This window comes from Pungitius pungitius, chromosome 1, assembly GCF_949316345.1.
Source record: "Pungitius pungitius chromosome 1, fPunPun2.1, whole genome shotgun sequence".
Lineage (NCBI taxonomy): Eukaryota > Metazoa > Chordata > Actinopteri > Perciformes > Gasterosteidae > Pungitius > Pungitius pungitius.
Genome location: NC_084900.1, coordinates 26623347 through 26650111, shown reverse-complemented (window position 1 = coordinate 26650111; position 26765 = coordinate 26623347). Strand labels below are relative to the sequence as shown.

The 26765-nt window shown below is 43.1% G+C and overlaps 5 protein-coding genes across 8 annotated transcripts; 2 read left to right on the top strand and 3 right to left on the bottom strand.

Annotated features, from left to right (window-relative positions):
- The first annotated feature begins 562 nt into the window (after positions 1 to 562).
- Positions 563 to 9328, top strand: arhgef16 (Rho guanine nucleotide exchange factor (GEF) 16). The gene is made up of 15 exons (XM_037479450.2): positions 563 to 750; positions 1365 to 2001; positions 2130 to 2181; positions 2518 to 2684; positions 2894 to 2950; positions 4400 to 4560; positions 5579 to 5731; positions 5820 to 5949; positions 6240 to 6314; positions 6432 to 6524; positions 6674 to 6825; positions 7420 to 7602; positions 8083 to 8153; positions 8459 to 8560; positions 8681 to 9328. Exons 2-15 carry the CDS (start codon positions 1435 to 1437, stop codon positions 8818 to 8820), a joined length of 2103 nt encoding a protein of 700 aa, XP_037335347.2. The 5' UTR covers positions 563 to 750; positions 1365 to 1434; the 3' UTR covers positions 8821 to 9328.
- Positions 9126 to 13520, bottom strand: ybx1 (Y box binding protein 1). Of its 4 annotated transcripts, none has more exons than XM_037479451.2 (8): positions 13233 to 13520; positions 11333 to 11396; positions 11029 to 11062; positions 10854 to 10943; positions 10424 to 10723; positions 10156 to 10253; positions 9601 to 9888; positions 9126 to 9431 (listed from the first exon to the last, which is right to left on the bottom strand). In XM_037479451.2, exons 1-7 carry the CDS (start codon positions 13351 to 13353, stop codon positions 9648 to 9650), a joined length of 948 nt encoding a protein of 315 aa, XP_037335348.2. In that variant the 5' UTR covers positions 13354 to 13520; the 3' UTR covers positions 9126 to 9431; positions 9601 to 9647. The 4 variants fall into 4 exon arrangements, with proteins under 4 accessions (XP_037335348.2, XP_037335350.2, XP_037335351.2 ...); XM_037479453.2 differs by having other exon boundaries at positions 10168 to 10253; XM_037479454.2 differs by having other exon boundaries at positions 13248 to 13520.
- A 1118-nt stretch (positions 13521 to 14638) lies between these two features.
- On the bottom strand, positions 14639 to 23418 carry ppih (peptidylprolyl isomerase H (cyclophilin H)). Its single transcript, XM_037480660.2, has 9 exons — positions 23236 to 23418; positions 18496 to 18560; positions 18381 to 18404; positions 17629 to 17673; positions 17268 to 17310; positions 16916 to 17008; positions 16565 to 16652; positions 16419 to 16459; positions 14639 to 16099 (listed from the first exon to the last, which is right to left on the bottom strand). The coding sequence occupies exons 1-9, from the start codon at positions 23299 to 23301 to the stop codon at positions 16031 to 16033; spliced, it is 534 nt and encodes a 177-aa protein (XP_037336557.1). The 5' UTR covers positions 23302 to 23418; the 3' UTR covers positions 14639 to 16030.
- Positions 19680 to 22367, top strand: si:dkeyp-100a1.6 (probable G-protein coupled receptor 160). The gene is made up of 2 exons (XM_037480659.2): positions 19680 to 19995; positions 20762 to 22367. The coding sequence occupies exon 2, from the start codon at positions 20819 to 20821 to the stop codon at positions 21854 to 21856; it is 1038 nt and encodes a 345-aa protein (XP_037336556.2). The 5' UTR covers positions 19680 to 19995; positions 20762 to 20818; the 3' UTR covers positions 21857 to 22367.
- A 774-nt stretch (positions 23419 to 24192) lies between the features above and the next one.
- On the bottom strand, positions 24193 to 26706 carry taf10 (TAF10 RNA polymerase II, TATA box binding protein (TBP)-associated factor). The gene is made up of 5 exons (XM_037480956.2): positions 26267 to 26706; positions 25744 to 25901; positions 25042 to 25106; positions 24437 to 24551; positions 24193 to 24298 (listed from the first exon to the last, which is right to left on the bottom strand). The coding sequence occupies exons 1-5, from the start codon at positions 26397 to 26399 to the stop codon at positions 24209 to 24211; spliced, it is 561 nt and encodes a 186-aa protein (XP_037336853.1). The 5' UTR covers positions 26400 to 26706; the 3' UTR covers positions 24193 to 24208.
- Between the last annotated feature and the right edge of the window lie 59 nt (positions 26707 to 26765).

The following is a 26765-nucleotide window of genomic DNA, read 5'->3' as shown; positions in this document are numbered from 1 at the left end:
AACCATTTGTGTTTGTGTTGCCTCATGAAACACACAAACGATAGAATGCATCAAATAAAGGTGCATAGGAAAACTAGTCAAGTGAAGTCTGAAATGTGGGGATGCTTTTGAAATTATTTGAATGTGCACTGTATTGAATTAACGCAGTGTGAATTGATCCGTGACGAGGCTGTAGTTCTTCATATCCGCCACCAGAGGGAGACAAAGAGCTAATTGTCACTGATGAAGCAGGCAGGATGTCAACAAACATCAGAAAGTGAGAAACAAATAAAAGTTGATGGGAGATTTGAAAGAAGAAAAAAAGATAGAAAATATGTTACCTTACTGTTTTTGCAAAATCCTTATGATCATGTGGCCAGTTGAAAATTGTAGCCGGTATAATTTTTTTAAGCCGTTTCGTTATGTTGTTTATTGAAGTCCTGCGTCCCTCGAGACACCGCCAGATCCAAACAATAAGGCACATTTTCTGGGAAAAGGTTGCGTCCGTTGCCGCTGGCTTTTGCCCTGGAAGTTTTTCGAGGACTGATTGACGCTCACCTGTGGTGACGTAGGCAACGCGGCTTAATAGGCGCCTTCGGACTGAGGAGGAAGTGAGTGGCTGATAAGGACTATGTGACCGAGCGGAGCGGAGGAGGACGCGTCTGGAGCCGGAGTTGCACCGATCAGCAGCCCCCCTGAAAACGAGCCGCCGTACTCAGGTGTGAGCTGCTTTAATACGCAGGCTGGTGTTCGTAAGGTCACCTCACGCAGGTAAGGAAGCTGGCGGGACTCGACATGTATTGAACTGCGTTCCCACCTTATTGTTATGAGCCTTGGGAATGTGAGTCCGACATTTTCTGTTCCCACCCTAATCCTTCTGTTAGCCCAAGTTATTGCAAAGTTCGGACTGCGACGGAATAGAGGGGTCGGCAAGCTTGAACTGTCATATCAGTAATGTGTTATAAATCTGCGGTTTAAAGTCATTGTTATTTAAGACCGTTTAGCCTGTATTTACATGTTCATGACACTTAGCCCCGCGACACGCCTGTGAAGTTCCGTTGTGCACGCGCGGCAGGTTCGGAGCAGCCGATTAATCGGAGAAAATGTGTGATTTTTATTTTCCATACAGTTTATTTGGCGCACAGATTTTCCGCAGCGAGCCTTTCCGCGTGCTTTTTGTGTGGGCAAGTGCAGCGTGGGAGTGGGCGCTGAGTCACGGGGGTTGTGTGTGTGTGTGTGTGTGTGTGGTTCAAGGGGTAGCCCTTCGAGGCATGAGATCTGGGAGCCTCACTGCTGGTATTTGAGTGTCATCCAGACTAATGACACAGATTAGTTTCTACATGTTCCCTGACTTTTCTTCCGGCTGTGTCCCCCCTCCCCCGCAGACCCGTTCAATGTTGTAGGTGGTGGAGAACTCCGTAAAACCCGGGGCTGAGGCGACGCTGGGAGGACACTATGTCCCGCGGCCAGTCGGACAGCCACGTGGGCGACCAGGCCCCTATGACTCTGGAGAACCACTTCTCCACAGAACTCCATATATCTGAGCCCGGCGATGACTGCTGGCAGCTACAAAGCCCCCCCGCGACCCGACCGGAGGCCGCTACACTCCAGCAAGATGTTGCAGAAGGGCTGGCTGTGCCTCAGAAGGTGGTTTTGAGCACCCTGAGTCCAGCGGCGAGGAAAGTTGGCACCCAACAGCTCATTCCCAAGAATCTATCCAGCCGGCCTAAACCGCGCCACCACACCACCGTGGTGACGTTCCCAGTGGGGCTGGAGAACTCCAGCAGTGCGACCCGCAGCCGTCACTCGACACAGGGGCCAGATGTGTCCTGGGAGGATTACGACAGTGATGGAGACGGCTTCTCTCTGAGGAGGAACGGCAGGAACAAGTCCTACAGAGCGGCCGTGACCAGCCTGGACATTGACGCCATGGTGACGGGACGAGGGTCTGCGGCCACGCTGAAACCCGTCCGCGAGGGCCGAGCAGCCAGTCCCGGTCCAGCTCGCACCCCTGGACGCAAGGTACAGGGGGGGAGGATTTATCAGCTTAGCCAATAGCATTGGCGGGGACTTTAGTCAAATTCTATAAAAATAACGAGTATTCTCGAGGCCTGTGTGACACTGCGGCTGTGCTGCTGTCTCCCCCACAGCGAACCCTGGGGAGAAAGAGGAACCAGAATCAACGCGGGTCCTTCAAAGATGGTACGTTCCCCATGTGTCACTCTCTAAATGTGGCTTTAGAACTACTAATAGCTGGGAAATAACGGGGCCGTTTTTGTCCCCAATGCAAATTGTTGTAGTAACATGGATGCAATACACCTGTGACATGGCTTAGAGCAGGTGCCTTGAGGCAGCAGCAGCGCCGTATGAACGCATTTCATTCCCTCAGTCTTGCAGATGAATAACATTGCCACCCTTTATTTAAATTGTGCTCTTCTGCGATTTGCAACGTGGTTTTTCCTGCTTCTATTCCAAAACCGCCGCACGCTGAGCCGCGGACTTGAAACCTAAGCAGCGTCTGTTGGTGTTCATCCTCAGCCACTCCGTGCCTCTACCAGGAGATCCGTGAGCGAGGGCTGCACTCCACCAACCAGGATGAGCTGCTGGACGACTTTGTGGTGGTGGAGGCCCCTGTGGTGGAGGACCAAGGCATCGTGGTGAAGAGCTACCGGCCGGTGCAGCTCACCTGGAGCCAGCTGCCACAGGTAAAGCTCTGACTGCACCGGCGCACGAAGCAAAGAGGAGCAGCCCCAGACGTGTGTTTGGTTGATCTAAAACGGTGTAATATAAAAAGCTCCTTGCATGTTTGTGCTGCTGCATAACTTCCACGTGTAGAAATGATGGCCAAGTTTAATTTTCTTCAATATACAGAACAGTGTGAAGTTAACTATCTTTCTTTGTATCTCCTACCAAGGTGAAGGACACCGGTATCCTGACACTCATCACCCCTCAGGAGAGAAAGAGACAAGAGGTACGTTTTCCTGTTTTGGCATGCGTGGGTGTGTTTGTGTGCACACCGTGCACCGTCCTAGGAGGGATTTCATTTCCTGCAGGAAGCTGGACGGCTCAGATGCAGCTCAATGGCAGAACGTGCTTCAGTTCTACACAAATCTCAACAAAACAGTCTTCTTCGACACACAGTATTTTCAATTCACACAGGGAGAAATAAAGATTTAATATGAGGCTCATTTATTTAACTGACTTTAGAAAATTCAATGCGATGCAACCACAAATGTGAGGCAATGTTCAGTTTTTGTTTACAATGGGTCAAAAGACACAGGATCATACATTTCCCATAATTTAACTCCAAAGTTTCCAGTTCACCCCCTGCTAAAAGATAAAACCAGACATCTCCCAACCAATGAACCCATTGATCACAGGTCGATACCTTCTCTGTTGGTCGATTTCTCTTTTTACTGATGTGTCTTCGCTGGCAGTCCACCCACAGACGTGTTGATACCAAAGGTCCACCGTGTGCCCTGTCGTCCTCTAAAGCCACACCCTGCCGGTGTGACCACACTTGGGTGTTGACTCACTCTTCTCTACCTGATGAGTGTGACGGCCCCCCCATGGAAACTATTAATGTCACTTTTTTTAGGTACATTTTTGCTTGGAGCTAACTGACGTGAGCTAAACGCACTGCTCTTCTAGCACCAATACTGTAATGTTAGGACATTTGAGCTGTCAAAAATGGCTCCCCTCGTTCAGGAAGAATCCATCTTCACTTCCACCACCAGACACGCTATAGTGTACTACTCTTCTGTGATTTTCAGGAAGTGGCGATCTTGGTTTAGCTTAGCCACTTAGCCTTAAGGAGGTGTGTAGGATCACCTAAGATCGCGACCAACAGAGGTTTATTAAGCCCTCAATTTACAAAGTAATTTTAATACGATAGTCAAAGTAATTCCATACAGCTATGAATTGCTGATATTTTGCCATCTGCTGTTGTTTTACCTATGGATAATTCTTCTGCAATACATTGTGAAGCGTAAGCGTGGTCTAAAACATTAACAGTAAATGTCAAATGTTGGTGTCTTTTATTAGCTAATTCACTGTTGTTTTGGAAAGCTGAACGGTAGTTTCCCCACAGTCTGAATGGACCAGAATGCATTGCAGCCACATATGTTGTTCTGTGTGTTTGAGGTGACATGTCTGTTGCAATTTCCTGATCTGGAAGATTGTCACTAGTGCTGTGATCTGTTATCCTGTATACGCTTGCATGCAGAAAATAGAGGTCATTTCTCTGGATGTTGTAAGAAAGTGAGGTCCCAAAACAAATGAATACCCCCCAAAAAAGAACCGACTATCAGGTGTAACGGAGCATCCCATGATAAGGTTTCCTCTTTAGTGTAAACTGAAAAGAAAGTGCATGTTCTTTGCATTCAAACACAATTTGGGTGCGTTTGTGGTCATTTGACAGGCCATTTTTGAGATCATCACATCGGAGCATTCGTACCTGCACAGCCTGGGCATCCTGGTGCGTTACTTCAAGAGCAGCGACGCTCTGAAGAAAACCATGAGCGCCGTGGAGTACCACCACCTCTTCTCCAACATCTCTGTCATTCAGCAGGTCAGCAAACGGTGGGTGAAACATTGTCGCCGTCTTTCTCTCCAAAAGAGCACACACACACACACACACAAATGAGATTTCTCTCCCTCTCTGTCTTTGCCAGATCAACAGAATCGGATCTTTACAAGTTTTTGATGGGGTCGCACATTTAGTGTTTTTTGTCATACTGTTAACGTTGCAGTCTCATTGAGATGTGGTTTGAAACGCAAAGAGTCTATTTTTTCAGGTAGAACGTTTGTCCTTATCGTGTCCAGCCACATGTTAAGACACGCGAGCCGAACTGGTTCTACCGCTCCGGGTGTTATTCCCGAGCTTTATGGTGATAGTGAGCTTGAGAACTGCGGGTGTTGCTTTTATTCATTGCCAGCTGCATTTGAATGGAAATCGAGTTTTAGCAGCAAGACTTTCTGTTGTTGATTCTGCTGTGTTTCCAAGTAAAACCGGTTGTATGAGGCCAGAAGGGTTTCTGAGTAGCTGCTGTATGAACCGACAGTATCTGAGTGTGACTGCTTTGTGCGGCAGTTGCTTCCTGGGTAGGGCGGGCGGGTTTGCCGGTGTCATTTTACTGCTTTTTGATGAAAAGCCACTTTGCCAGGGCAGAGCTGAAAGTCACCGCCGATAATGGAAGACATTCACTGTGCTTCGGCAGAAGGATTCACCTGGATCTTATAGGAGGATGTTTTCAAAATGACCGGCTCAAATAACTTAACACAATTGTTACAGAATGACACAACAATTATTACTTAGTTTAACAGAGTGTATATAGTTGAACCACTTTCACAAAAGGCTGTAACTCGTATTCGATTGCCTGCACCGGTCTCTGAATGTTTATATCATTAAAATCACAAAGCTACAGAATTCCTCTGTATGTGTCATTATCACATACAAACAACATGGAGATCTAAAACCTAGAAGTTGGCCTAAACGCACTCTCCCAGCTGTGTGCCTGCTCAGGTAATCCGTCTGTGGGCGGAGCAACGCAGTCTTTCCACTTCTTGGCTAAGCTCCCCATCTCTTCTTCTATTTCAGCTTTTTTGAGGACCTGGAACGGCGTCACTATGACAACCCAGTGATCCGGGACATCAGCGACATTGTTCAGAACCACGCCGCCCACCACTTTGAGCCCTACATTGTCTACTGCTCAAACGAGACCTTCCAGCAGAGGACCTTGCAGAAGCTGCTGTGAGTGGCAGAACATAATGTAGTTTCTGCAGTAACGCGGTAGGACGAGCTGAACGGTTTCTCATTTCTCCTCATTTCCGTCCACCAGGACCACTAACGCTGCGTTCAAGGAGACCCTGAAGCAGATTGAGGGGAGCAGTGACTGTGGAGGCCTGCCCATGATCTCTTTCCTGATCCTTCCCATGCAGAGGGTGACCAGACTCCCGCTGCTGCTGGATGTCAGTTCAACCTTTTTTCCTTTTTACATAAAGTACTTATTCGAAATAAGGAGGCTTTTTAAGTTTGCATTCACCACATTATTTCTAAGTACAATTTGGTCAGCCTTTTACAAACAATAAAAGCTTCATGTAAAGAAAATATGTCTATGATACATTAATCATTTATTATGATTTTAGAAACTCCAGATTCAGCATCTTGGCACGTACACTGTTGCAGAAGGTTGTCTTGGGTCTAGAAGTAAACAACTGCTACAAAGTTTAATACCTTTTTGTTTGCTCTGTCCTCACAGACCATTTGCCAGAAAACTCCAAATACGGCGGCGGAGTACTTTGCCGCTGTTTGGGCTCTGCACGCCATCAGCAAGGTAGAGCGATGTTGAAGACCGTTTTTACCCCCATCTCTCAATCGAGAGGGGACTATGAAGGCTGTTTTCAAGGTTGCAGTTATCATTTTGTCATTGTTGCGATTGTTAATTCAACAGTTGGTCACCAGCTGCAATGACGGGGCTCAGCGGATGGAGAGGACGGAGCAGATGTACACCATCCAGAAACAGATGGATTTTGGTAAAATCAAGGTAAGCTCTGCTCAAAAGCCTTTCTAAGAAAGTGACTACAGAGTCCACGCCGTTTTACTGAGAAAAGATTGGAACATAATGTAACCTGGATAAAGCTTTTGACTGATACCTATCATGTGACCTGAACTGATGGTCATGCGTCCTCGCAGCCATTTCCTCTGGTGTCGTCATCACGGTGGTTGAAGAAGCGCGGTGAGCTGGCCTTGAGCACCGAAGAGCTCAGCATCTGGAGGGCTTTCAGCAACAAGAGCTACTACCTGTTCCTCTTCAATGACGTGCTGATCGTCACCAAGAAGAAGAGGTCAGTGGGACTGAAGTACCGTTGGTTTGGAATAGCATGCACTTCACTTCTAAAACAATATTTGGTGTGCTGGCGGTTTTCACAAAAACTTAAACTAATTAAAATATGGGGAGGAGTAGGGAGAATATTTGTTAAGTCTTTAGTACATTTTTTACTTTCAACAACTGAATACCTTCTCACTTTGGATAAAAGAACCTAGTTGTGCATCTGCTGAAGTTAGAAAAGGGGTGAGACGGGAACGAGCATGGATGTGGTGCGTGCATACTTTGGATTCTTCAATCTAGCCTTCAGCTGGACAGACTACAGCTCTGTTTTCAGTTAGGGAGAAACCAAACAATGTCACCATGGAGGAAGGAGCTGCCCACAACAGTGGAGTCATTTTCAGGTTCGTTAAGGTGATCCTGTGACCATCAGGTCATCGGGTGCCTGTATCTAGGAAATGCTGTTAGCGTCACAGAATGTAGGTGGAAACTGTTGTTTGAATGCACAAAATGAGCAGCTAGGTTCAGCAACGCTAATGTGCAAAACAATCATTTAGGGGGGGGAAAAAAAAACACGTATTTCTGTGATTGTCCCTGTACAATTTGTATTCAGTGAGGAGAGCTTTGTGGTGATGGACTACGCCACTTTGGAGAATGTGGAGGTGGAGGTCGCTGAGGATGTAGAAGGACGAACGACTTCGCCTGTGAAGAACAGCTACTTTCTTTCCTTCAAGCTGCAGATGAGCAAGAACAGTGAGGGGAAAGCGGAGCAGATCAGTCTGGTGGCCGAGTCCAGGTAACCGTGAGCTACACAGAAGTATTTGTTATAGTTGTTATTCCTCAAGTGGGATATTGGAGAACACATCCCTCAAGTATTGTGAGTATGTTAAGGTATTATTATAATCTGAAGGGGAACTTTGTCGCAACAACTGCTCTTTCTAGTTGAATCACATCCATGTGTTACACTTGTAGGTGTCTTCTATAGTAGTACATGTCCTGGAGGAGATGGCAGTGATTTTATTAGGAAGAAGCACTAGCTCCATTTGGACTCCAGTACACAATAGTAATTTATGAATTACAAAACCACTGAGGGCCAAAAAACTAATGTTTTGTATCTGGCGCCCTCTACTGACATGTTTTTTAATGGTAACCTTAAATTTCCCTCCTGCATGGAGTCCATTGATAAGAAACAGAGTTCTTGAGTTCACACATGTTTAAAATGCAACACTAGTTCTGGAGTCATATGGAAGTGTTTTTCTTCATCTCTGTTGCAAAGGGTGGACCGGGCACGCTGGATAGTTGCTCTTACTGAACACAAGCAGGAGGGAGTCTTTCCTTCTAAAGGCGGTAAGTCGGCATGCTTTATTTACCAAGGGAGTCGTGCTGAGTTTCGATCTTGATCAGTTTTCAGTGAAGGTCATAATGATCTTGAGCCTTTTTTTAAAATTATTTATGGAAGGAAATGTGTGCTGCACATAAATCATCAGTTGGTAGGTGTTTATAATGCCGTCACGTATTCACATGAGCTGCACTCAGTCCGTTTGTATGAGGGCTGTTTTTTTACTGAACAGCTTTCTGGAACTTGAAATACAAACATACAGTTCAAAGCCTTGGTTTCATGAATCGCATTGCACTTTGGGGATGGTTTTCAGGTCTGCCACAATATGAAGCCACCAAAGCCTACATGCCAAAAGAACCAGATGAGTTGGGTCTGCAGCAGGCGGAGCTTGTCATTGTGATGCAGAAAGAGGAAGGTTAGTATGTACCCACGGTCACCATTTATAATGCTCCATGCGTAGGCAGTGAGGCTCCCCCCTGCCTATAAGTCACTGAAAAGAATGGGGGCTTGAAACCTAACAGTCTGCTCTTCCTAGCCTGGTGCTACGGTGAAAGAATGCGAGACGGAGAGACAGGCTGGTTTCCTGCTGCCTGTGCAGCAGAGATCACCAACCCCACGGCCATCGAGAACAACGTGCAACGCATGAAGCGCCTGCGCAAAGAGACCAATGTTTGAGTGACTCTCAGCATGTACAGGATAACACCCTGATGTATACAACGAGGTGTCCAACGCAATTAAATATACCAAATCTAACTTGAAGGGCTACTTGCTTTATTAAATTAGCTTCAGGCCTAGGTTAATACATATGAAAGCAGATTTGCTTTAAAGAGTCAAGAAGTTGCATGTTTCTATTTATCCTGGTTTTAAAAAATGATTTTTTACAAATGCTGTACATTATGAACATTTATTGAATTTGGTGATTGTATATGGGAAAATAAAGTCTAGTTGATCACTTGAAGTATAAAGAAAACACCCAAGACTTTTCCTGGTTTCTGGACTTTTATTTGAGCTTGCATTTTGTTAAAATGTTTGATTACATAAAAAGTTATTTAAAAATGTCAAACTGACCATTTATCAAATTCCATTTCTGTAAAAACTTAGGACAGATTTAGAAAAACGTTTGTAGCTGTCACATAAAAATAATGGGAAAAAAAACAAGTCTGCATAGATTCTGCAGGCAATTGGTGGTAATCTGGTCAAATGCATGGTGCAAGCTTGTGACGATCGTCAAGTCAAATCTTTATTGCTCAGATCTTGTTTGATGTTTCATCTTGTTGACAAAAAAACTGTAAATGAAAATTAACATGTTAGTTCATCTGTGCTACATGTCAACAATATTGAGGGGCTTAACAGTTCGCTTTATCAAAGTTACTGCATTGCAGTTATTTTAAATGTGCCACGTTTCCTAGCATCCACATATTTGTAAGGCTTTTGGAAACTTGGTGGTGCACTCACCCGGACGATGGTAAAAGATGGTAGGTGCCGGTGGGCAGGTGGTTTTCCTACTCAGCCCCACCCTGCTGGGCCTCGGGAGCGGAAGTTTTCTCTGCAGGTGGTTCTCCTCCTGTCTTGGCCTCCTTGGTCTCCTGGCCGGGTTTGCCATCAGACTGGGGACGTCTGCGACGGTAGTTGAAGTTACGGCGGTAGCGCCGCTGGCGGGGCTGTTGGTTCTGGCCATCTTCACCAACCTGATTCTCCTTATCCTCCTCGCCATCGCGCACTGGTCTGGGACGGGGTGGACCCCTGCAGTGAAGAAGTAAAATATACATGTCACGTACAGAGATAAGGCTATAAAAGGCACAACACAATTGCTCCAAAAGAAATGTACAATAGCAAAATTTGAATGCACAGCTGCAATTTGAGGGTGGACTGCAATAAAAGAACAGCTTCTCCAGCCAAACGGGTGGCATTTAAATCTGGTCCGCATGTAGACTCAGGGCTTGAATTTTTTGCTTAGCAGCCCAGTGTTCGATTGTTGCAGCCCTACGTCAATGAAGCCAACACGCAAACCTTGGAATGAACCTTGGTCGGAAGCCTCTGTAGTAGTTTTGCCTCGCTGGTTTGTTGCCCTGGTCCGGAGCTCCTTGGCCCTCGTCGCCCTCTCCTCCCTGAAAGCAAATAAATCCAACAACTGACATGCAGCTTTTTCCAAAGTCAACACGTAGGCAAACAAACCATATAATGAAACTGGCTGTTAAGGCTGACTGAAGTTTAACATCATGTAGCTCCAACAAAGCTGAGATCAGGGGCCGATCTTGGGACTGTAGCGTCTACGTACAAAGTATGGTGGGTAGCGCCGTCTGCCAGGGTAAGGGGGTCTGCGCTGCGGCTGCTGCTGTGGTTGCTGCTGCTGCACATCTCCTTCAGGAGCGCTCTCACCCCCATCTCGGCTGCCTTTGTCACGACCTCCGCTGCTTGGCTCACCCTCTCCGTCACTCTGGTAGTTGTCTGGATATTCTCCGGCACGAGGAGGGCCCCTTCTTCGGGGATAGCGCCTATAGCGGTTCCTGTCTGCAGCGTACTTACTTCCCTGGACTGCAATGCCTCCTGGGCCGGTGACATTTGCCGCCTCTGCTCCCTTTAAAAAAAGGGGGGGGGGGGGGGGGGGGGGAAATACATAAATGAATCATCTAGAGAACAGGATGCATACTAAATTCAGAACTTGGACCTAGTAAAAATGCAGATTGGGTTACCAAAGTACAGCTTACCTTCTCTCCCTCAACTACATCAAACTCCACAGTTTCCCCATCTCCAACACTGCGAAGGTATTTCCTCGGGTTGTTCTTCTTGATGGCTGTCTAAAACAAATCACAGTTCAGCTGTGAGCTTTTATATTAATGTGCAATAAAAAAATGAGGAATATTAAATCTATATACAACTTACCTGGTGTACAAAAACGTCCTCCTTTGTATCATTCCTTAAAAAAGATAAAAGGGGGGTTGGTATACAGACTCATTTGAGGTAGCAGGATCCCGGAGACACAGAATGCAACAATATATCTGCAGACAGATTTAAACTAAACCAGGAAGTGTAAGGATAAGTAGTGTGCGCAACAACAGCAGACAAATTGTCAGGTCAGCTTTGTAAGCAAATCAAAGCCTTAATAGGATTGGGAATGTTCCTTCACACACACACACAGATGACAACAGGGTCTTTCGGGGAGCTAGACAGAGTTGGGTCCACTCACCGATTGATAAAACCATATCCATTCCTGACGTTGAACCATTTGACTGTACCCAGGACCTTTGTTGCTGCAAAAAAACACAATAAGCAAGAAATGATTAACCAAGTTTAGGCTTCAGTCATTTAATTTACAATATTACATGGTTGAAATAACGTGTGTACAAATAAACCTTCCAAACACCAGGTCCCCATGACCCAGAGCACCAATGTCAACGAGAAACCGTAAAATAATCAAACTACAACAGGTGATGAAAAACGAACGCTGCCAGATATTGTCGAAGCTATATTTAACACCCAACTGTCATCCTTTTTATAGACCCCGGTGCTTAGGGGTACCCTGTGCCAGCTGCACATAGTGTGCGCTATGGACCGGGAGCTTTAGGGTCCAGTAATGACTGCCCTATTTCTAATGTGGAACGCGAGATTAGTAACGATACAAATGCCCTGTGCATTAGTTTTATAGAGCTGCATTAGAGCGTATCGTTACACTAGAGATCAATGCAGCAAAAATACAACGCACTTTAACCACTGACGTATCAAATTCCAGTCACTACGGAGCCACTGCCCCATTTTAAACCGCACCACTCGGTACATGAGCGTTCACACGTGGTAGAGTCGCTCCCGGACACGTTAGCATGCAGCGAGCCCAGCTGGCTTGTTAGCACAGTAGCTAACGGAGGCTCAACCATGTGGTTGGATTAAAGCCAACCCGCAAAAACAACCGTATCGCATCCGATGAAACGTATCGGGAACGAATATTACGTAGGAAAACCAATACACATGTCTGTACCCCCAAGGTTCCCACAGATATTTCAGTATTGAACTCCGCGAAATCACACGGCGGACATTTTGAGTTGCCCCTCCAGCCATGTAAATAGCTAGTGTAGCTTCGTTAGCCAACGAGCTATCACCGACGCGAAGTAAGCTAACGCTAGGCCCTTAAATATGGGCACAATTCGACAACCGTTGACAGTTACGGCCAATCATGCTAGTAAAACGGGCATCCATGGTTTTCCCCCAGATGTTGGTGGCTAACGTTAGAGGATATTTTCCGATTGTTTTTTGAGACACATTTGCTTCTAACGCGGAACCAGACGCTTTCTTGTGAACAAAGGGACGTTCTGCCGCTTACGCTAGCTTGCTCCTTACGACACTGATCATGGCCGGTTAAGTGAACTGTATGGGATAAGTTGATGATATTCCACTAGCCATTACAAAAACAGTAGTCAACGTTCTGACGTTTCATCGTTTTTTTTTAATGTGTGGTGAGTGGCACCGACGTTGGTCTCGAGACACCGGTCCGAATACAACCTCAACGTTCGTGCATGTGATGGCCAGTCGGTAACATGGCATTCCGTGGCATGGATTAGAGGTTTGAAGGCCGATAAACGGCAAATATTAACCGTGGGGATTTAAGGATTGGCTTTGCAAACCATACAGTTGAATCTTGAATTAATGTCACCCACAAATAGTTTGTATTTATATATTAAGTAGTGAATATATAACGTTAGCCAGAGCTACCTATTTTACAACTGACATTTTAAAAACGTGTTACAAGCTAACGCCAGGACGTCTCGCCCCTTGACAAAATGTATAAATTGATTATTATACTCATGATATGATCAATACTAGTCCATACCAGTTTATTACAGACATCAAACACCTTGGGGTTATACATAAACAGCGTGGGGCTACTTTGGACAAAATTAACGTGTATTTTGCCAAATTTCAACGGACGTTCAAATTCATTAATGTGAGTCAACGACATTGTGAAAGCGCTACAGTAACATTGGTGAACTGACCGGGGATTTGGAAAGTTAGGGTTTGCAACCGCCGCTTTTGCGCATCGCTTCAACAGGGTTCAACACCACGTTCGCTAATTTAATGTTAGCTAACTAGCTCACTTCCAGTATCCATACCGATGACCTTCTTATCCCCCGCGGAAGCTGCGGCTGCCGGGCTGGATGGGCTCTCCTCATCGGCAGGGGCATCCGGTGGTTGTTGTGTCTCGGCCTCGCTGCTCATGGTTACTACTGGTTGGTAATGGCTTCTGCCGGCGGCGGCTCTCTGCTATGTTTCCCGGTGCTAGATGGTAACCTGGGCCGGCGGTGGTAGGGGCAACTGCCTTCGGGCTCTCTGCTTTCCTCTTTCCGCTCCCGTTGCCGATCGAACTGGGCAGAGTGAGCCACTGTGCTGGGGAATGTTGCCGGCCGGCGGTCCACCCAACGACTCTTCCAATTGGTTGGAATCGTTGGCGGAGAACACGGCGCATTTCTATTGGCTGAGACGGCTGTCAAATGTGGATGAAAGAAGAGCTTGCTGAACCTGATTGGCTAAAGGAGGTTGTACCTGTTCATTTTCACCGCCTCATAGTGATGTCAAAAACAGACAAGACCGACAGAAAACCGTGACACTTTGGGAACAGTGTCAGCTCGGTTGTGTTTCTTTTGCCAGACTTAACAAAATTATGAACAGTATGAACTACGTGTATTGTTTTGCTATCCTAGTATAAAATTGTATCATCAAATCATCTAAATAAAGCCAAATAAGATTACGAGTTTAATATTTGGGAAATGCAAGTCTTCAGTTCAGTTGTCTTAAAACTTTGTCTCTCCAATTTCTGGGAAAAAACATCATTTTGTAAACTCGCCTGAGAATGATTGAAGCTTGTTTACACCTGCCATCATTTATATAAAATGCCTAGAATAATTTGGACACTGTCTGTAACCACATAAGTGCAACCCGGTTTAAATATAACACGAGATGATTAACCCAATTCACACAGGACAGTGAATTGTATTTGTGGCAGAACAGGCCCCCGTTAGCCCTATGGAAACGTGTTAGGACCTCTACAATTTGATTTACCAAAAAGGAAGTAAACATTCTATTCATAATTGTTTTTACCACACCGTCAATGCTGTGGCTGTGCCTCGCGAACATAAAGGACCGTAGAAGCTCTGCTCATTTAGATGTCATGACATTACATGTCGATTTTGACAGCAATACTCTCATGCCGAAACAAAGAATAACTGATTCACTATTCCATATCACCGGGAGTATTACATTTGAAATAGGATAGTATCATGACGGGAGATAAAACCCAAATAATCTGCTAATTGTTTAGAATGGTGTTCAGATCATGACAGACCAGCCAGGATGAACAACCAGCCTTCTGTGCCTTCATGATTTAAAGAGCTTCAAACCTGAATGTGTCATGAAGTTACTCAGGATTCACATGGAACCCGTTGGAAAGCAGATCATTCTTTAGATGATAACATTTATTGAATCTTAAGGGTACATAAGCTCAAGTGCTGACATTCAGGAGTACCTATACATAACATTTGCTTCTTCTCTCGTATTAAACAGGTTAAAAGCAGTCCTCCTCAAGTAGCGCAGTGTCGACATACCCAGACCGTGTGAGACAACCCCTCCGCCCCCTCCCACTCACACGCACAACCCCATTGTCATGTTAATACTCCACTGGCACTGTTTATGAGCGCTGGCTGATATGTGAAGAGCTTGCCCCGTTTCTCCCACACAAAGATGGGCTCCAGCATTGACCCCCAGTGAGCATCTCATCCATGCAAGAGCCCCCCCCCCTTCCCTAAAAAAATACTTCTTCCTGCCTCCACAAGAACAGAGTATCCATTTGAAAGAGTTCTTTTGTGCCACGGGAAGAAGGTCCACAGTGGAAGAAGGAGAGCGTGGGTGGGGGAGGGGGCTGGTGGCCTGGATCTGTATGGAGGGTGTGAGGAGGAAGCCATACGTTCAGCAGAGAAGTGCTTGGTGCTGAAGTGTGTGACTGGGAGGGCTCTGTGGCGTCCTTACATTGAGATTGATAACTACCCAGTAAACCTTCAGAAATCAATCTCCATCCACCTCTTTCTTAGAAGACTAAGAAGAAGACTTAGAAGAAAACCTTCCAGTGTTCTCACACTATAAAACAAGTTAAATTTAAGATATTTGGAAGGAAATAATTGATCTTTTTAGATACATATATGGATAAAAAAGAAAAATCCCAAACTTGTGGAAGACTGATGATTTCAGATTCTGCTTGTTAATATTGTACTCTATACATGCATTTTGTGAAGATGGTAGCAATTAAAATTCTTTGAAATCCAAGCTAATTACACATTCATATTTTAAAAAGTAAATACATATTTTGGGAGTATCATATCTGGAGTGCTAAACATATAATCATTAAAACATATTGAAATGATTATTAATTAATTATTGAAAACGATACAATGCAAAAAAAGTGCTATCAGCTTTACCAAAGAAAGAAGATCACCTCTAAAATGTTTATGAAAAAGTAAACAATTTATTCATCCTCAATGAACAGACTGAAACACAAATTGCAGCAAAAATCATCTTCACTTGGACCCAACGACAGTGTTGACATGACGTTTTGTAAAACTACTTTATTTAGCACATCTCGTCAGTTCCAAAACCCACCTGTCAGGTGAATAATCTTATCTGGGTTGGATTTAACAGCTGACCTGGAACCCGTTCTACAACTTTGGACAATCGGCCAAACAACGTACTGTTGAATTTCACGCCATCCTTTCAACATCCACCATGGAAAAAGGCCTCCACACAGCAAAAGAAATGTGTCGGCTGAGGATTATCAAGTGACTATAACCCTACTTCATGGATACAAAAAAGCTGAATAATCCTGGCGTGGTGCTGTGAGGAGGCCGGATCACATCTCTCCACACTGTGCAATGAGGATGGGGAGCTTGGGTTTGTTGTTGGGTCCCGTAGGAACATTCTGTTGGCAGGAAAGAGCACAAACAGCCATAAGAACACCACACACAAAGATCCTCTCAAATTCATTCACAAAGCTTGATTACCGTACTCATGACATAAACATAGAGCAGCACGAGATGGTCATACTGCAAGTATCTATGACTGGGTTTCACATACACATATTATGAAATGTACTTAGTTTGATGGACAAGTGAAACATTTAGACAATAAATCCAGCGGGCTTTACGTTGCACAGCTGGTAATCACAGTGGTCAATAACATTTTCTCCACCACGAGTTTTTCATTCACATCAAACAAATAATATTACAACATGTTTGTACCTCGATTTTCCTCATGATCAGCAAACCATCCACCACTTTTCCTGAAAAGGGTGTAAACAAGACGGTTTAAATCTCGGCACATACGGAAACATACATGGCGCTCTAAATAGATACGAAGGCACAATTAATATTGTGGACTTACTCACCAAAAACCACATGCTTCCCATCCAGCCAGTCACATTTGGTGCAAGTAATGAAAAACTGACAACCATTTGTCCCTGGCCCACTGTTTGCCTGAGTAAGACACACAATATTGAGAAGGAAAAAAAAAGAGCATTTTATACCGATCAGGGTTACTTCACTTTGAAGGAATCCATCAAATGATATTGTATATAGAGCTCAGGTCCAACCAATAAAATCTAAATGATCTTGATATAGTTTAACAGATGATTTACTAAATGGTTGTAGGAAAACTACTAACATAAATTTGATCGAGGTAAAGATACCCTTTCCTTATTTATTGTCCACAACCACTATGCATTGATCTTTATACATACCATGGCCAGAAGCCCGGGTGCAGAGTGCTTCATTTTGAAATTTTCATCTACAAATGGACCTCTGTAGATGCTGCAGATACCAGTTCCATCCCCCTTGACAAAAGGACAAAGTATTAGTTGGCCAAACGGAGTAGTCACTCTGGTGCTCTCTTAGTGTGGAACTACAGTGTGTGTCTATTAAATTGCACTGTTTTTCAGGAGGGGGAGGGGGGGGGGGGGGTAGTGGAACCACTGTGTACTCTTAAAGTCTAAAAGAACACTCATGGATATGTTAAAAGAAGATTGGGTTAAGATTAAGTTTGAGCTTACAGAAGCTTGAGCCGAACCCAAACAGTGTTGTTTATTAACTTACATTCACAAAGTCCCCTCCTTGTATCATGAAGTCTTTTATCACCCTGCCAATAAGGAAGAAAAAATAATTAGCCAGTTCTATTGTGGTGAAAGTCGTTGTAGGAATTGGGTGCGTGTGAAAAAGTATTCACCTTAAATATTGATAACATTTTTTCATTCTAATGTCTGTTGAACAAATACTTAACACATGTAACATGAATAATACATGTGGCTAACATTAGCTGCACTTGAGTGACTTTCATCTAAAAAACAAACTAAAAAGGTTTTCGTATTTCCAGGATCTTTACTGCTCTGGGCTCCCTCTTCGTACCGGCCGATGCTGGTACAAAGTGAGCTAATCATTTCCAGCACCAACACCTTACCTGTGGAATGTGCAACCTTTGAAACCAATTGGAACTCCATCTTTCCTGTGGGACGAAAAAAAATGCATTTATTATTATTATTAATAATCAATTGTTTGCTCCACGTTTGTCATGTGAGTTTTTCTCAGTAAATGGTCAATCCCGATGCATTGAGAAAGAGATGCGTACATAATAATGGCCAAGTCTCTTGTGCTGGAAGCTGTTCAACTTGATATGCTAGTTATTGTGCGTGAAGGGACTACATACTTCCAAAACAAAGCGCCAGTAAGGAACAGCGTTTGTTACATAAATAGAATGACTGATTTTCCAGGAATCAGTGTAATCCATCAGGAATAACGTGTTTATAGTCTTTTATGGCTTTTTACTGATTGACATTGAACACATCATTCAAACGATTGGATTTGTATTGATAAACCTTAAATTTAAAAGCTGCACAGGTCATTATTCCTTCTTTATTAGCTGCTTCATATTGCTGTGCTAATGCTTAATCAATCAACTGTGTTTATTAAATTATCTCCCCCAAGCTATATTTGACAACATTTGATTACATCATAAAGTTATAATTTTTTACTCCACCCAGTTGTGATTTATGCCGAATGGAGCGTGAACACATCATGATGTAACTGAATGGAACCTCTGCATCTTTTCAACTAAATATTGGCAACTTTGTTTTGCACATAACGGTTTAAATTGGTTCAAAAGATGATGATGTAGTTTTTGTGTATCTTCCAAAAACAAAAACCCAGACTTACCTAAACTCTCCAGTACAGAACTGCCTGTAAGAAACAATGGAAGTTTAAGTGACGTCGTCAAACACTCAGAGTTGTCAGGCATGAAAAACAGACTTGTTTGTGACTTTCCCCATACCGGAAATTCTCTGCCGTCTTTGGAACCACATCGGCAAACAGCTCGATCTTCATTCGACCGATATCCTGCCAAAAGGTGATAAAACAGTTGAACACACCAAACAAAGAAAAACAATTAAATGTATTCGCCTAAAAAAAAAAAAATTGGGACAAAGCGTTGCGCCCAAAAACCGGTCTGGTCACCAGAACTACTGAGAGAGAAAAGGCCTTAGGTGCAGTAACCCGCTCTATACTGGGACTCTATTCAAAGATACTGCTACTGAAAAAATGGTAAGGGGTTTCTTCCTGTCCATCTTCCCTCTACTGTGGGTTTTCAATGACACATTATTCTATTTCTTGGTGAAAATATCAAGAAGACCGTTTCATCCCAACAATTTTATTTAAGTTCTGATGAATGAAAATGACACATCATGCCTGTAGGTTGTGTGTGTGTGTCCACCGAGGCCTCCAAATCAAGAGGGAAATGTGAAAGGGTGATCACTACAACAACGTCTGTGTGTCTGTATAGGTGCAAACGATCACTGACTTAGATAAGAAGCTAAAGCTTTTCACCTGACGGTCAACATCCATCCATCTTCAAACCGCGTATCCTGCACACAGGGTACACCCTGGATCGGTCGCCAGCCAATCGCAGGGCAACACAGAGACAAACAACCATTCCCACTCACATCCACACACCTACGGGCAATTTAGAGTTCCCAATCAACCTAATCCCCAGGACATGTCTTTGGATTGAGGGAGAACATGCAGACTCCACACAGAAAGGCCACTGGGCAGAGTCGAACCCAGGACCTTCTTGCTTTTACACCACCGTGCTGCCCTGACAGTCAACATAACAAGCCAAAACAACGTTCTGTACACTAGCTGCATATTTGACACATGTCAAGGATTCATATGTAAGGAGCATTTAAAAAAGAGAAATAAGGTACATTAATGCCAGATTCATTTTGTTAATCAAACTGCCTCATTGTTTAACTACAGCCTTTATATTAAAAAAATCACAGTTCCGGCACTATATGTATTTACTAAAACTCCCCTTTTAGGCAACTATTCACCTGTGCGCGCGCGCATGTCACGCACATGTCTGTGGGTGACTTCCGTGTGCGGCTGGGTCCCTCGGGGCGGAAGTGCCGAGCGCGACTTAAATAACGGAGGGAAACACGGACTTAAATGAATATAAATGGAAGTGCTGCATGAAGAAGTCACCAGAGTGTGTAAACTAAACGTGCTTCAATCGTCTCAGGCACCAAAAGGAAGCACCGAAATCTGCGTCGCGTTTCGGGGGGCTACGGTAGATACACCGGTCGTACAGGAACCGGTTTCAACAGGACACCGGTTCTCGGCACCCTACCCTACACAAAAAGGCGTCTCCGGATTCACAACGGGGAGGTGGCGTCATAAATAGCTGTGTCAAAGGAAGCGCTTCACCTGTGGGAGCACACCGGGGCTGCGACTGGATCTCCACTGAAACTCGCTGCACTGGGACCAGCCCGAGTATCAGGTACAGGTGGCTTTACGTCCGTTTCATTATTGAACTTTTAACGGCAGAACTCGCCTCTCTTGGTCTACATAGTTGGAAAGAATGAAATACTGTTCCTTCGGGATGTTGACGTGACAATATGTGAGAGGCGAATTGTGTCTGCAATGATAACAAAGGCGAATCCATCTATTTATTTTTTACTTTGTTTCTTAGAATCGCCCGGGGTGATATAAAGACAGTAAAAAGCCTCGATGGTTACCGTTTGTATGAAAAATATGCAGGGACATTCCTGACAAGTGCTCTAGTAACTTGCACAAAGTGGGGTGGGGGACATTAAACCGGATTAAGTCAGAATTACACCATATCTGGAGAAAAAGGTTGAGCCACACATTATTATAAAGCTGTCATCTGAATATAAAATGGATTATGGACGTGGCTTCCAATCAGCTACTCAACTATTTCTTTTTTGTTTCATGTTGTGGACTGGACTCTCGTCTATCATCATATTTACGACCGTCCTCCAATCAGATGATTGGCGGTTCGATCCCAGGCCCTGCTAACCCACATGTCGATGTCACACCCAACCCCAACATCGCTCCTGTAGCGGTGACTACAGTGTGTGAATCTTAGTTACTGAAAAGGCATTTGTCCCTGTATATGGTAGCTCCTCCTGTCATAAGTGTTTGAAAGGGTGAATGAAGTAGTGTCAAAGCGCTATACAAGTGCAGACCATTGACCATTTATTTACAGCCACAGTTCCTAAACAATGTCAACTTTTCCTCGACAGTTTACTCTGGAGCACTGCAAGTAAACAGCGGATCAGACAACAAGACATACCGACAAAATGCTGGCCATTATAGAGGAAAGGACCGTGGAGTCTGGTTACCATACAAACACAGACAAGTATCTGTTGATAATGCTTTTGAAGTTGGGACTGGACGCAGCGGTCCTCTCTTTGTGCTTCCAAAGGCTACATACCTCTTTTATAAGTATGTGCGGTCTGTCCATCGTCTTGGCCGACTCTGTGATGGTGATTTTTGTTTCCCGCTTATATTTTCTACAACCTGAAACGTGCTTGGTGTCCCTCTGTTTCCTCTTGACCAATGTCTCTGTGATATTTGATGCCCTTACGCTGCCCATCGTGTGCCTGTGTTTACTGGACTGTTATTTAGAAGGCACCAGCCTCGGCAAACAGAGCAACGCCTCCAAATTCCTGAGACACACCGCCTTGACATTGCTGCTGTGGGTGATAGCGATTTTGTCCTCCTTTGGTTCAGTCAACTCTGATACGTCGGAACTGAATTTAGAGGACGGGCTATCAGCTACAGTTTGTGAAGTACGAGAGTCTACACTGGTGAACTTCTTCATTTTGGGGGGTTTCTCAGTTACAACCTGTACATTACTGCCCTTTTGGTCAAGGATTCCCCGGTGGGTGAGGGAGTCTGATAGGTTATCTCAAAATGCAAAGATCCAGAAAAGCGACTTGCGGTTCTCGACTAATGGCCCGGACACATGTGTCATCGAGGAGAATCCACTGGAGGAGACGGTCGATCCACGCCCGCCTCTGTGGTTGAGCACAATCCTGGGCTTTAGTCTGATGTGGATGCCCTATCTCACCATGAGTGTGGTCTTCCTACTGCTCACCATTGGACTGCCTGCTTACACCACTGTTAATCTTCTGTGGTTGGAGTGCACCAACAGTTTAGTGATGGGTGTGATGTTCTGGGCAAAAAGCGACACACAAGGGCCCTACAGCCCTCCAGGAAACATGTGCTTGTGGTCCATTTTCTGGCATTTGAGCAAAGGAACACAACGGCAGCCATTCCTTGCAACCGTGTTCAACGCATCAAGAGAGAAGATGCACACTCTGCTCCACGTGTGAAAGAGAGGTCAACAATCAACCTGTTCTGAGACAGGTCGGACTGCCAACAGTGATGTTGTTTAATCTGCAAGGTGAGCAGATCGTTGTAAGTCATACATAGATGTGATAATAGATTAAAAAAAACCTAGTGATAATACCTTCTATTTTATACTGTATTTAAATTGAACATGCCACTTTTACTTTACATTGTTATTTGTCTTATTGTCAATTGTCTTACTGTCCAATGTTCAATTGTGTAAATGAATAAAGAATATATTTAAACAGACCAGAGAACCTAGTGATAATACCTTCTATTTTATACTGTATTTAAATTGAACATGCCACTTTTACTTTACATTGTTATTTGTCTTATTGTCAATCGTCTTACTGTCCAATGTTCAATTGTGTAAATGAATAAAGAATATATTTAAACAGACCAGAGAAAATCAGGACATACTTATGTCGCATTTTAAGACTGAAGCCCTTCAAAATGATGAATGTCCGATTTGATTTTTCAAGAAATGAGCCAACTTTCTTTTGAATGTAATTCATGAACCACTTGACCTCACATTCTAGATTAGAAAGGAAATGGTAAATATTTACATATTTATACTCCAGGTATAACCTGAAGGTGTCACTCAGGGATAATCAGAAGATTTGGATGTAGCAAAATTAAATTAAAGCCCTTCAAATTTCATCTCAATTTTAGATTAAATGTTAAAGGAAATTGTCCATAGTTAAGGAATAATTACACATATTAGCTATTGGTAAATATTATTACACTACAGGTAAATAATACACTTCCTCAGTGTCACTACAGATTATCCCTGAGAGACACCTTAAGGCTGTCATCTATTGACGTAAAGTAAAAATACGAAGTCATTATTGACCATTTTGCTTTTAAATCTAATATAAAATGTGATGTGAATCAGCTCCTAAATAATATTTAATGGGCTAATCTTAGTCTCTTAAATTGTTTGCTATCAAACCCAGGTGAGGTTAGTCACTATGTTTGTAGATTTACAGAATTATTTCGACATGTCCTCTAAGGTTTGCCGGAAGTGCTCTTATTTTGTCAGTTCTTACACGCTACTACCGTAATGCCTCGTAAATGCGCGTAACCTCTGAATAAGGTGCGGACCGTCTAAAAGAGAAGACGAACGTTACCGTAATTACACAATACAACACTCGCCACAATATAAACCGCGCGATTTAAAGTCAGCGTCTGTTGCTTTGTGTATCAGACACGTTTGTTGAATGAAGAGGTTTAGTTTAGAAGTTAGATACCAACCAACGAAGCTCAGTGGATCGAAACTTTCAACACGCTTTCTTGGTGAGATTCGGTAACGTTAACTCAACGTCGTTTAGCCACAAAAGTCGTGTATCTTTCCTCTACTCACCTGTCCTCCGATGGTTATGTCGAAGAAGACAATCGGGTTGTTTGGATTTGTTGATTGAACAGACATTGTGACTGTTAACTCGCTCCTTAAGACTAAATAAAAATGCTATTCGCCGGATAACACCATGGACGCGACAACCATTGAACGTCTATGAGAGACGTGCTACGGATTGCATTAAGGGTCAAAACACTGCCATCGCGAGATAGCGCGAAAATAAAAGCTGATTACATTTTATGAGAATGCAAATGAAATGTTTAAAATAAACCAAAAATGAAATGTAGGCATTGGTAACTTTGTTGCATACTCACACTTAAAATACCTCTGCTATAGTTATTTTCTTATGTTGCAAAATGGGAGTACGAGACAGAGCACCACCCTGTTGTACAAAAACATTAAATAACATTTTTTGAATTATTGCTGTACTTAATGTATTGCTGAATATACTTATTTAATGCCTCTAAATTGTGTAATTAAAAAATGTAAAAACAGTGGACATCGGCTCAAAAATGTTTACGGTTTGTAAACAGGACAGTTAACATTAACATGATGGCTTTTGCATAATGCCGTTCTATTGCAATTTAAGAAAACAAAAAGCAATCTTTTCGGCAAGATATTTCTCGTGGGTTATAGTATATTTGAATTGAGCTGCATTTAACAATTACACAATAAGACTGATAAACGTGTGTCTTTAAACCATCAGCATATCAAAATGTTTAGCTCATATACCGGTGTTGGACAAATGAAACATCTCACAGACGTCAACATTTATTGTAAGGGTTTTATTTTCACAATAAAATGTAATTACTAACCCTAACTAACAAATGGCAAAGTGATTACAACATTTTGTCAAAGCTCTACTAAAGAACCATCATCCAAAAAACAAAACATTAAGCAATAAAGGTGTTGACAGAGTCTAGTGGGTCAGCAGGGACTTAAAACTAGCGGAAGAAAAAAAAATTAAAGAAAGGCAGTTCTATGTGAAGTAATATGGTTTCTTGACATTGACACCATATTCGGAGAGGGCAGGACTGAGGTCCTCCATGGTGAGAGTGTACTTCTTTTCCTGAATAAATATAGAGAAGAAAAAAAAATCAAACTCATTAACTATCAGGAACAACATTATCAGAGATAATAATATACATTCGTTTTATCCCCCCCATCACATACATCAATTTCGAAATACTGTATGAGAAAAACACACCTTTGTTTTACTCCGTGAGCTTCCTGAGGCGGTGCCTTTCATTTTACAGTACTGCAGCGCATCATTTGCAATGTCCGAGATAAACTTCTGGGAAGCAAGGGAGATCAGGCGGATTCTGTAGAATTAAAAATATATATATTAATGTTGTGGTTTCCACGGTCTGTACAGACAGCATGTGTCTATGTTTCATGGGACAAAAATAAAAAAGTCAGATCAAGAGTTTCTCGGATCTCATTTTCATTTTTCTATTACAAGATATCATTAAAGAAACAAAAAGATGTGTGTGTGTATATATAGGATGGTCAAATAGGCTTCAAAGTCTCAGACATGTCAAAGAAGATTAATAGTTTTTTTTGTAAAATCTTTTACAGCAACACTCAGCAAACTCCACAATAACAAGTATATTACCTAAGTGAAAGCTGATGAGCTACTTTCAGACAACACAAAAATCCACTTTGAATTGCGCTTTTACCATATTTACCATACATACTATGAAACATAATTCATAGTTGAAACATATATGCAAGTAATACGTTTCTCAAATTGTTTACCCCAAAAAATATTTTTTAAAGTTAAATAGACCTTAGAGTCAATTGTACACTTACATTCTTGGGTCAGATGCCTCGAAGCCAGCCCGATTGAGGTAGTAACCTGTTACTGCATCAGGAATCTGAAAAAAAGAGCAGACTTCAGGGACAAGATTCATAAGAACTTTTACTTCAGCTAACATTTATTTGTGAAGAATATTATTATTCTATGTGTGCCATTCAGTGATGATGAGCCAAAAGTAGCAAGAACAATGGTGCAGCCTCTAATCACCAAGTTAAACTATTAGCGTTATCACAGTATGACAATACTTGTTGACAAATAAATGATGTTCAAATAACAAATGTTCATTAATGGATGTCATGAATGTCAATTGAGCGTTTTCATTTTTTTTTGCTATTAAGGTATATTGTTTGTACCAACCAAAGTGATTGTGCATTGACGATATTGAATCTGTTGCTTCTCGAGTCATTTTATTAACTGAACAAGCAAAAAAATAGACGCACTATACCAATCTGATAACCTTATAAATAAATCTATATTTTTTGAAGGAATTTAATTTTGATTTGATGAGATGGTGATCAATTAATGTGGCCGACAGGGTAGCCAAACTTGCCAGGCTTTTCCAGCACTTTTCCATCATTCTGTCATTACCAACTTGAACATAGGCAAGGTTTAGAATGTGCGGTCTTTTTAACAACATTTCCCTACCAGTGAATGCAGCATATACAGTAGTAATCTGAGGACACCACTTGGCTTACTGTGGGAGTGTACTCTTCCAGCTGCATGAGGAAATCAGCCAGCGGGGTTGTGTTGAGGGCCGGCTTTACGTCTCCATTGGTGATACCTCCGGGAACATAGACCCCGTTGGACACCGAGGAGTCGGCGGATGTGGTCACCATGGCCGCGGAGGCTGAAGCTGGAATACAGATTATTATTTTTTTCAATTAAAAAAAAGGTTTTCCTAACGAGTATTCTTAACATTATACTTGTACACAAATAACTACGCGTTACAGTTTTCAGTAAAATATAATTAAAAGTTTTGTCAAAAGTGGCTCAAAGTCTAAGCCATGTTTGAGAGCAGGTGTTGCAGAAAAAGTTCACACAATGATGCATCAACTTCTTGCATAGTATATTGCGATAGGGAATCACACCATTCATCTCCAGTAGAAATACAGTAGCTATCCTCCCTTGACATAAATAGTAAAGTATTGGGCTCACCAACTTGGACAATAAACGTTAACTAAGCTTCATTACTAAGAGTCATATACAAGTTTACGTTACCGTTACTCGTGACCGAAGGGACGCTGCTGACATTGGTAGTTGCATTGTCATTTGAGATACAATTGCTGGAAGTTGAGGACGTCGTGGAGGACACCCCAGTTGTGACAGACTGATTAACGTTGTCTATATTCATGTTGGTGTTACCGTTAGCTAACAAGCTAACCGTGGCTAGCTAGCGCAGCGAAATTGTACAAATATGCCCCAAAGCGCGGTTCTGTGCTAAATAGCTCCAAGACTAGTCTCCTACAAAATAATCTGTTGTGTAGTTAATCGTATTTTGTAACTCCGATGCTTTTAAATTAGCCGAATCAGGAGCAAGCTAGATAGCATTAGGACTGTTTGAGGCTAGCGTTACCGAGCAGCAGAAAGCTGAGCTCATGCTGTGGGAGCGAAACGCGTCACGTGAACATTGCTGTATGGATCGGATCGGACGAAAGAAGCCGAAGACACCCGAATACCTTTTAAAGCTACATCTGATATGGTTTAGTATGGTTGCTGG

Coding starts and splice junctions, on each gene's coding strand:
- arhgef16 (XM_037479450.2), top strand. CDS start 1,435: ATGTCCCGCGGCCAGTCGGACAGCCACGTGGGCGACCAGGCCCCTATG. Junction 2,002..2,129: donor CTCGCACCCCTGGACGCAAG/GTACAGGGGGGG, acceptor TCTCCCCCACAG/CGAACCCTGGGGAGAAAGAG. Junction 6,315..6,431: donor CTCTGCACGCCATCAGCAAG/GTAGAGCGATGT, acceptor TTAATTCAACAG/TTGGTCACCAGCTGCAATGA.
- ybx1 (XM_037479451.2), bottom strand. CDS start 13,353: ATGAGCAGCGAGGCCGAGACACAACAACCACCGGATGCCCCTGCCGAT. Junction 11,397..13,232: donor CATCGGTATGGATACTGGAA/GTGAGCTAGTTA, acceptor GTTTTTTTGCAG/CAACAAAGGTCCTGGGTACA. Junction 9,889..10,155: donor CGACCAAGGTTCATTCCAAG/GTTTGCGTGTTG, acceptor TCTTCACTGCAG/GGGTCCACCCCGTCCCAGAC.
- si:dkeyp-100a1.6 (XM_037480659.2), top strand. CDS start 20,819: ATGCTGGCCATTATAGAGGAAAGGACCGTGGAGTCTGGTTACCATACA.
- ppih (XM_037480660.2), bottom strand. CDS start 23,301: ATGTCTGTTCAATCAACAAATCCAAACAACCCGATTGTCTTCTTCGAC. Junction 17,674..18,380: donor TTCTGTACTGGAGAGTTTAG/GTAAGTCTGGGT, acceptor TTCGTCCCACAG/GAAAGATGGAGTTCCAATTG. Junction 17,009..17,267: donor AAGGAGGGGACTTTGTGAAT/GTAAGTTAATAA, acceptor CCTTTTGTCAAG/GGGGATGGAACTGGTATCTG.
- taf10 (XM_037480956.2), bottom strand. CDS start 26,399: ATGAATATAGACAACGTTAATCAGTCTGTCACAACTGGGGTGTCCTCC. Junction 25,902..26,266: donor CCCTTCGGTCACGAGTAACG/GTAACGTAAACT, acceptor TCTGTATTCCAG/CTTCAGCCTCCGCGGCCATG. Junction 24,552..25,041: donor GAGGCATCTGACCCAAGAAT/GTAAGTGTACAA, acceptor TTAATTCTACAG/AATCCGCCTGATCTCCCTTG.